The 10,378-nt window shown below is 36.3% G+C and overlaps 2 protein-coding genes across 2 annotated transcripts; both read right to left on the bottom strand.

Moving 5' to 3' along the window:
- Positions 1 to 234: 234 nt before the first annotated feature.
- LOC100748543 (muscle M-line assembly protein unc-89-like) lies at positions 235 to 3,769 on the bottom strand. Its single transcript, XM_024370762.2, has 4 exons — positions 3,486 to 3,769; positions 2,687 to 3,031; positions 1,739 to 2,135; positions 235 to 770 (listed from the first exon to the last, which is right to left on the bottom strand). Exons 1-4 carry the CDS (start codon positions 3,664 to 3,666, stop codon positions 359 to 361), a joined length of 1,335 nt encoding a protein of 444 aa, XP_024226530.2. The 5' UTR covers positions 3,667 to 3,769; the 3' UTR covers positions 235 to 358.
- Positions 3,770 to 8,815: 5,046 nt separating this feature from the next.
- On the bottom strand, positions 8,816 to 9,559 carry LOC112213679. Its single transcript, XM_024370766.2, has one exon. The coding sequence runs from the start codon at positions 9,302 to 9,304 to the stop codon at positions 8,816 to 8,818; it is 489 nt and encodes a 162-aa protein (XP_024226534.1). The 5' UTR covers positions 9,305 to 9,559.
- Between the last annotated feature and the right edge of the window lie 819 nt (positions 9,560 to 10,378).

Genomic DNA, 10,378 nt, shown 5'->3' with positions numbered 1-10,378 from the left:
GGTTCTTACACGATCACGCCGATGTCCTGCGGTAAATTTATACAATTCCAAACATATACTAAACTGCTATAGTTCTAAGAAATACATACTAGAGATGGTCTTGTTTCTCTAGAATTACCAGAAAATCGCCAGAATAGCTGATATTACATATACGATTCAAAATTAATTTTATTTGAAATTTATATAATTACAAAAGGAATTAAAATTGTATACATACTAATAATACATTCCTAGTTAAAAGATATCCAATAAATCTCTATAAAAAGCTTCTTCTTTTAAATTTAATATTTCAAAATTGTGTAGAAATCTTTTACAACATTTTCTTCACTTTTTTCTAAATAAATTCTACAATAAATAGTTAATCCAAATTCTCAATTGTATCGTTCTCGTTATTTTCTTCATAGGAGGCATCCAACTTTTCTTCGACGATTTTCCCTGGATTTCCGGATGATCCGTTGCTATTTCGCAAAGCATCCTCTGGACTAGTCGTCGATTTCTGTCGTACTATCGCCATTCTTTCGTTGATTTCTTCGTTTTCGCTCAATTCCGCGTTGTATGCATCCTCGTTGCTCGAGTCTGGTTTATTCTCTTTCGAATTCTCATTATCTCCTTTTTTTGAACGGGAAGACTTAGCCCTGCGATTTCTGTGATCCTCTTTTCCCTTGCCCACATCGTATTTGTACGAGTTTCGCGTATTTCTTATTTTCTTCTGAGTCTCATCGATTTTGTTGCTCGGGCTCTTGGACAGCGTTGATATTATTAACTTATCTCTGAAACAGAACATCAAATTATTTTTCAAGCATTTCGTCATTTTGTTCGTGAGTACCCATTGCATCATTTTGCTCATAGTAGGTGAAATTTATAGATATCTTGCCGTTTTGTTCGTAAACACCCACTTGTTTGTTTTGCTATCCATAGACCATGATATTAGATCACTTTGTCGTTTTGTTTGTGAATGTCCGTAGTTTTCTTGTTATGTAATGAACTATTTTATCGACGAATAAGACTATAGTAAATATTTTAAATAAAATGAATCGCTTTTCAGTAATTATAATATTAGAGAGATAATTTAGAAATTACGATTACATGGAAATATTAACATTGTTAGTGTTTACAAATCTCTATATTCGAATCTCGATTTTGTTTCAACAAACCGGAAGATATTAGCTATTTTAAGAAAAACTTTAGTACAAAACTGAAATAAGACAACATTTCTCAAAATCAAGATATTTTTTAACGATATAAAAATATAATTAGTACGATAGTGATCTGAAAAACATAATAAGGTTTAAAGATGCATTGCTACATTGCGGGTGTTTATACAATTAGAATTATGTAGATTTACAATATAATTATGAAGTTGCAAATATTATAATTGTATAAAATTCATATATAATATGCAAAAATATAGAAAATAACAAAAATATGAGAATGTATAAAAATCAGCAATCTAACCATTAAAACAGAATTCTAACGATTTTAATATTGGAAAAAGATTTTAGTTAGTATTCGATTGATTAAACTCTCATCAATTATTCAAACTTGACAAAACATCATTAATAGTAGAAAAAATTAACCAGCAATGAGCAAAAAAGGCCTCATAAAAATTAACTAATGGTCCGTCACAAAAAGTGCAAGCATACCCAAAGATATTTGCCCCTAATTTCCAAAGCTCTTGTAAATCTACAAAAAGCAAAGAATAACATAAGAAGCACATAACAGCGTTTAGATCACTAACTTTTTTCCTTTCCTAGTTCTCCTTTTTCTGCTCTCCCGTGGAGTACGTTCCATGGTTTTCTTCCTGGGACTCTTCTTCGCCTGAATCGAATTTTTCGAGGTCTTCCTTCTTTTTCGAGGCGGAGTTTCCGGATTTGGTGTATTTTCACGGCGTGTGATGTTCTTCGTGTCCCAAGGAGGGGTCAATCGACGCCGTTTCTGGGCATCAGCTATCGGGTCTTCTTCACCTCTTCTGGCCCTCCTTCGTCTTTTCCGTGATTCTATGTCACTCTTCTTCGATTCTATCAACGTTGGAGATACTCGTATCACTTGTCCTTGTGGACCAGCAGGAATTAGGTAACCGGATTTCACGCCGAAGGAAAGTGCCTTGCGGATGTACTTCTTCGCTTGCCGTTTTCCTAAGGATTAGGTAAAAAGTTTGTCGCGCTATAGAAACTTTATAAAGGTTAATAGAATCTGAAATGAATGATGAAATTCTGTAGATTTAAAAAACTAACTATAATCGAGTTACATTGATATAATAGACGTGTAAATTGATTCGGTGCCTTTAGATTTATCCGTCGCTAATCTAAATTCACGTATTTCCCTGCTTTATGGAAATTTTGAAACGCGTCATCTTCGTTTATGTTTTATACGTTGTATTTTGATGACTAAATTTATATTACGTGATCGTCAGGTTGATAAAATTTCTTCTTACGATATTAGATACAATTAAAAGAATAAACTGAGTTAAAAAATATAAAGAATATTAAAAAGTTCCATTTTTAGAGATGTAGTTAATTTTTTATGACTATCAAAACTAAAGAAAACTTAAAAGAAAACTTGTACAAAATTTGTGTATAGTAGTCTTTCTATTTCCTCGAAAGTATCCCTGACAAAAAATTGATACCAACGAACAAGGCCTCGAGCTTCTAGCAAATACCGGGATTAGAGAGCATCCAAGCGATACCTTCCTCTATTCCGGCCTTGATGTAATTGTTGATGACCTGAACGAAAGATTTTTTCTTCAGCAAGGCTCTAGTGTTATCGATCGTCTTCGCGAGAGCAATCGGTTCCATGGAGACATTCGAAACGCTGCTGTCGTCAGAGCTGCTGACTACTGAGCTATTAGTGGCTTCCATCTCTCTCGACAAGTTCTCCACGGACGTTGCCACGGATTTTGTGTACTCTGAGTCCTGAATGGACGGCGAGCTATCGCGATGGGGCGAACTATCGTATGAGGACTCTCGTGTATTTTGGTATTTCCGCATGCTTCCGTGAAACCTGCCGCCTCCAGGGACTTTTTGCTTTTTTCCTGAAAGAGATTCATAATTGTTATTAATGTTCTACATGTTCGAAAGCTGTAATATCGTGTGAAATATTCCTTTTTCTCACAAGAACAAGCAGTCTAGAAGACTAGTGAATGCTCTATGAATGGAAATAACTACATTTTTTGCGTTTCAAGTTTTGTTCTATTAAATAAATTTCTTTATCTTTTTACTGTGCGGCAATTATCTTAGATCTATTCTATTATTCAAAGATTAATTTGTATTATCGCAAAATTTACTACCAGACATCGATAAAAAAAAACTTCTGAGGAAAAAAGAAATTAAATCTTTTTTTTTACACGCAGCTCTTTTATTTTCATTTCTAATAATATTCATTTCAATTGTTTTAATTGAAATGTATTGTATCTTCTTGGAGACTATAAGAAAAATAATATTATCGACGAGACTTGTTATGACAATTCATTATGCATAATATAGCACCTTGGTTATGTTTGCTGTTGAGCAGCCTGTACACCATTTCTCGTACACTCGTGGGTTGATAAAGAGTCTGTACTCGGCGTGGAATGTTTTGTCGCTTAGGACGTTGTTGATAGCTATAACGTGGCCCTATTATTTGTTTCTTCCAGAGTCGGCCTTTTGATTTCCCCTTTGGCGGTGCCATTATTCAGTAATGACACTTTTTTTCTTCGTCCCGTGGATTGCTTCTCGCTGAAACAGCGGAGTTGTTGTCGCCGTTGAAAAACACTCGTTTCCTTCGGTTCATCGATTAGCAGCTACGTCATGTTGTATAAAAAGATGTCACATGTTTGCGTTTTTGTTCAGTGCCAAACTTTTGTCGAGTTTACTAATTCATTCTTAAAATATTATTATTTTTCAAAGATATTATTCGATATTATTCGATTATTTCGAAGATAACAACAAAATATTGGAAATCTAATATTTCTATGCAAAACAAATTATAAACATTGTACTATATATATATAGTACAATATTTAGTATATTAATATTGTTCTACTTTTATTACTATTAGTATTATGCTATATATATAGTACAATAGTACAATGTGTGCGTGTGCGCGCGCGCGTGCGTGTATGTGTGTATGAATATATGTGTATGAAAGTACTGAAATTTGTTTGATGTTATTTGGACACTGACATTTTAAGCTATTTCAATTTTGGAGGGCCTTTGTGCAATGGTCTTTGATACTTAGGGTCATTTGAATATCATGAAAGGTCATATAAATCGCATGGGTACTTAGGGTGATTTGAAGATCACAAGGTTCATCGAGATCGTGTCGTAGCCAGTTAGATCAGAGTTAGTACGTAACATTGAAAATTTGGTACTGAAGATTATTTAAAGGTCATGAAGGTTCATCGAGTATTAATCATCAGCATTTCATGCAACTAGGAAGTGCCATATACATCATGGTGAGAATTTTCTGGATACAGGCTACTTGGAAAATATATTTAGGCAATAACTTGCTTGCTGTATGAGTTCTCCGAGTAATACACAGGAAGATCTGTCACGGTCCACCATCTACAAATCCTAATCATCCTTATTCAATTCCAATTCGAAATAGCTTTCACAAGTCCAGTATATATATCACAGATTTATTACTCTTACTGCGGCCGAATTTCACAATCGTGAAGACGTCAACCTTGGCTTGCTCAACTTAGTATCCGATGGATCTAAGTGTAGCGAGTCTCGAATCGTCTCGATAAGGTTTCCTTATTGCGGAATTAAGGATGTCCTGTTTTGTAATTTCGTGACTCTAACTGTCGTATTTTGCAACGTGCACGTCTTTTTTAATTTCAATGTATCCAATTTTCGTCATCATCATCTGAGGATTTCGCAATTATAAAATGAATCAAGCAACACTATATTGCCATCGGCGGTATTAGCAATAGCGTACTATCGTTCTTGTCAAATATCCAAGCTATTCCAGAGTTTCATCGAATTTTACAAATCCAAAATTCACCCCACTTATCCTTGACATAAACGTTGTCGAATCCCGCAACAAGAGATTCTGCCAACCTCGCTATCGCCTCGAGCTCGTCGTTATCACCGTAGAAGCTATCTTCATTCTACTTTCGTGCATTATAACACTCATCTCATAATGTTTCCTCCGTTGTACATAGTATTGAAAGTTAATTCGACAACAATTTCCTTATCAGACTTTCTCAAAGAATCTCCCCTTGCAGATGATCGTCGAATTTTAAATTTTATACAAGTTATCTAAAATTTTGATATATAGGATCTGTGATCTATACATCTGGTTGTAACAATCTGATCACTAGAATACGGATATTTATGCAGTCATATTTTGGTAAATGCAAGTAAAAGAATGGAACTTAGGTAGAAAATAGTTTTATTCTATTTTGGATATTTTTCATGTTTTTTGCGTATTATCTGTATTTTCTACATTTTTATTTTTAACATTATTTAAAACAATTTTTTGATCTTTATTTGAAACTAAGTTTCCCATAAATGCATAAAATTGACAATATTCCTAATCACTTAAAGATTATTACATGTATTATACATGAGAGCGTCTTTCTTGCAGAATCACTGCTCGATTTATTGTACTTTAATCGTTGTTCGAGCAGTTAGCTCGTTTGCTACTTTTGGCCAGTCTGTGTATCGATCAACTGTCACGTGGACGAAAAACTTTCAAGCTTTGTCCTTGACTATGCAAAGCCACCCAGCGCCCCTCGCGAATTTAACGTTCTTCGCGCTCGACTGGCCACAAGGGAGAGTGTCACGGCTCTGTGAATGCCTCGCCGTTGGGATTGTCGCGGATTTCTGTCTCGTTCGAGTTGAAACACCAGTCAAGAACGCTTGATGAAACTCGTCCGTGTTAAGAGACGATGCATTTGCTTTAATTCGCCCTTCACGGAAACGTCGCTCGATTAAACAATGAATTATAGTTGAAAAGCTTCTTGATAGGTTGATGATCGGTACGGTGTTAGGATGAAAACATTCTAGTTCAATGATGTCAGATAAAACAGATGGGGAAGTAATGGATCGAACGTGCAGAATTCAAAGAGAATGGAGGTTTATTATAGTATTAGGAAGTCGAAGATTTATTGCAAAATAAAAATTCTATTGCTAGGTTAAGTATTGGTGTATAAGGGCAACTGACTTTAAGGGATGGTTAAAGGGATTCTTTAAGAAATGAGCCAACTTTTTACGATTTGAATCGTTCTCCCAAAACGAAAAGTATATTTTTTACATATTATTAGCTTTTTCTATAGTCTCAGGAAATTTAAAAATTGTCGTAGAACGTGTCAGAGAGAGAGAGAGATTATTCCCTTCTTTTTCTATCACATGTTAGATACTATGAAATCTGTGAATAAATAAATATAAATATATGTTGGTAAGCAATTAAATCGTAAGATGTGTCAAATTAATTATACTATGTTATGTCAAATATTATATCATTTTAGTCGTGCACTATAAAATTTCTTTTACGAAGAAACGCATCGTTATTTTCATTTCTTCTGCGAGCTCGTAGAATATCGAAATATGTCTCTCAGGAGCAGTTCTTTTTTGTACCTTTCCTGAGAAACTAGTATGTATTCCATTTCTATATCGTGGAAGGCCAATAACGCTCGAAGGGTTAAGAAACATTACCAAATATAGAGAAACGTCTCCAGTTACGTTCTTACATACGTATATTGCAATAACTATTCCAAAAGGAAAGAAGGAAATGCTAAGTAAAATCGAGGCGTTCAAATGAGAGCCAAATTTAAGAACAGCAGATTTGCTTTGATGTATCGGCATTATCTTAAATGTACGTAAATATTAGCAATCCTTAGTTATTGTTCGTCATTCGTGTCTCCGTAAAAAAAATTCACATTAGCGAACATTGGCGAATGTTAGGCAACATTTTGAACAGCGAGTATGTACTTCAGTATACAATTAAAAAGAATAGCGAGCGTTTGAAGTAGTGTTGACACATTAAAAACAATGGCAGTTCATTTTTGTTTTTGCACGTTCGGTGGAGATAAATGGCTATTCACCATTTCTACAGATCGATGGTAAATGCTCAGGTACACGTTTTCATTCACAATCATTTATCTGACACGGATATTCAACAATGATGAAAATTTTCATAAACGTTTACGAATGTTTATGAACGTTTGTTAAAAGCACGCGTTTGATGGTTATCCGACATTTAATATACGAAATTATTTTAAACAATTGCAAATACAATTATTCGTAAATATTCACAAATGTTTGTTAAAATGAATATTCAACTTTTAATACATCCACATAATATATCTCACTTCAAACACTCGCAAATGCAATTATTTACGAATGTCTGCAAATATTTGTCAGAAGCTCTTGTCACTTATAAATACTACAATGATACACAATTATTTAATATAGTTCGCACACACTTCGTGTTTCCATTGATACAAATACATACTCGCGAACATAAGCAAACATTCTCAAACATTTTGCACGAATATCCAGCTCTACATCCTCCGTTCTAGAAGCCGAGTGATTCTATGTACGCTTTCTTTTCGACATAAAATACGTTTTGAAGGACGTGTAGCAACACACGAACGAAAGAAGTTCGCCGTGATAGCGAAAGCAATGTCCCGTGGAAATGTCTTACTTTCCTCTTAGAAGGACATCGTAAACTAGCGGTTGCAGGTGAACAACGAAGAATCCTCCAGGGAGGCTTTTCTTCTCCCTAAGCCGAGACATTAAAGGAAGTCTCGCGTTGCTTCTCACCCTTACGGTCGAGTTAACGTTTGCCGGTTTGCAGCTTGTGAAAATAGGTCAAGCATCGAACGATTGTCCGATCCGACATCTCGCGTCGTTAATGGCTTGATACAAACGTCGTCATGCCTCGTTTGAGAATGGAGTGTATATATGGTTGGATTCGGATGATTATGGCAGTGAAAATGAATTCGTGAGTCGAGGATGGATAAGAGGTTTCGAAGCTTACAAATAAAAGACGTGTTAATTTGTTGGAAATGTTAAGTGCGAAATTTAAGGAAAATTTAATTTAGAAAATTACATAGGTGATGTAACAAACACGATGACATTTGACAAACATTTCTAAACATTGTTTCCATACGAATAATCCATCATTGACCATTTACGATCTCTTGAAAAATTTTTTGTTCATTCGCAATCCACAAGATTGGAAAATTTTAACATTGCAAACGTAGCAAACTTCGTTATCAGGCCGATGTTCATAGTAAATAATCTTTCTCCAATTCCGTTAAATACAGCCGAAAATACATCATCTATCATAAAACAAACTTTCTGAGCAAACTAATATGTGAGAAGAGATTTCTTGTGATTATGAAAAAGGAGGTGATATCTATCTCCATGCTTTCTGTAAAGACAGGATCGATAGAATATAATTATAGTGATTCTTATGGTGGGAAGTTTAGCAACTTTGGTGGGAATTGGGTTTGTGTAGTCTTCTGTGTGTGAAGATACTAAGGCGAACATTTAGGATCTTCGACAGGAATCGAATTTGGGTAGTCTTCTGTGTATGACGGTACTAAGGCGAACGTCTAAGACTAGGATCTTTGATAGAAATTGAGTTTCAGTAGTCTCCTTTGTGTGTGAAAATATTTAAATGAAGATTAATGGTAATTGCTAAATTGATTGGACTTTTTTTGTATTAGAGAAGGGCGAACAATTCTTTAAATTAAAGAGCGTATAACAGGCGTGTAACAAATTCAAATTAAAACATTACATTTTTTAAGAAAATTATATACGCAGGAACACATTTCAATATCTGATTCATAAAGTAAATAAAAATGTCTCACATTCAGTGGGGACTATGGTTTGTATTTTCTTAAATCTTCTAATAGATCAACTTTTTTTAGTGTTAAACAAAAAACAATTTCTGGTATACATAATTTAAGATGTTTTATTGTTGAAGTTCCCATCGTCTCAGTGACTGGTTGTTCGGGTTTCTCGAGATCGGGTTGAATTGGCAGTGGGACAAGCCTTTTGACAGCCCGATCTAAAACGCCCTCTGCCGTCTGAATTGTAGCTGTCCGGATGACACCATCGGCGCCTGGATGAACCTTGATAACTCGGCCCAGAGGCCAATGCATGGAGGGCATGTTGTCCTCTCTGAGGATGACGATTGTGCCCTCTTGGATGCTGTGTCCACCCTTGCTCCATTTATTGCGGTTGGTTAGCTCGTTCAAATACTCCTTATGCCAACGGTTCCAAAAATGCTGTTTAAACTGTTGGATATGCTGCCATCTGGAGAGTCGGTTCGATGGAATGTCTCTGAAATCTCGATCACGTAAGCACATTAATGATTCGCCAATGAGGAAATGTCCGGGAGTGAGGACTAGGAGATCATTTGGATCGGTGGAGATGGGAGTTAGCGGGCGTGAATTGAGGACTGCTTTTATTTCTATGATGAGAGTATTCAATTGTTCAGAGGTGAGTAACTCGTTGCCGACTACACGCCTAAGGTGGCGTTTGAATGACTTCACCGCTGCTTCCCATAACCCACCGAAATGCGGGGAATGAGGGGGAATGAAGCGCCATTCGATTTGTTTGTGGGCTAAAACCTTCGTCGAGCGATAAATCTACGAAGAGCGGCGATGAAGGCTTCGCTAGTGAGATCGTCAACGAGCTCGATGTGTACCGCTTTAATTGCTAGGCATACGAAGATGGCGTCGTCCGATTGTAATAAATCATGAAGCTCTCGTAATTCGTTGCTTGCTCCTCTGAAGTTGGTGCCGTTATCAGAATGGATGGTGGAGCAATACCCTCGTCGAGCGATAAATCTACGAAGAGCGGCGATGAAGGCTTCGCTAGTGAGATCGTCAACGAGCTCGATGTGTACCGCTTTAATTGCTAGGCATACGAAGATGGCTACGTATACCTTTATCTGACGACGGTTAAGATCTCGTTTTTCCTTGATATGGAACGGGTTGAGTCGCGTGAGCTTACCCTTTATCGCCGCGTTCCGATCTTTTTGGAGTGTACGAATTTCCTCGGAGAAATGGATGTTTTGCAACAATTTTATTAGCTAATCGTGTGTTATGCGTAATTCGGTAACGGTTAGGGGTGCCGCTCGGTTCTTTTTCTGTTTCCAACGGAGCGGATAAACCGAACGTTACGATGTTCGTGTTTCTGAACGCTCATATGTTCCTGTTTCTCCACTCGCGCTGCGCCATAATATCCTTTGATATTTCTGATCCTCTGGTCGTACGAGGAATTGCCGATACATTTTTTCGAGTCGCCATCATTGTCGCCAGTGAGTACGTATTGATGAGAGCGGAATTTAATTAATATACAAAATAAATCTTCCTCTAACTTGGGTCCTGTGTAAAGTGTATCGCTTAGGGAGATTCCGGTAGTGCTTGGTGCCGACC

This window comes from Bombus impatiens, unplaced genomic scaffold (genome assembly GCF_000188095.3).
Source record: "Bombus impatiens unplaced genomic scaffold, BIMP_2.2 scf_0930, whole genome shotgun sequence".
Classification (NCBI taxonomy): Eukaryota; Metazoa; Arthropoda; class Insecta; order Hymenoptera; family Apidae; genus Bombus; species Bombus impatiens.
Note: the sequence above shows the minus strand (reverse complement) of the source record. Positions and strands in the feature narration are given on the sequence as shown.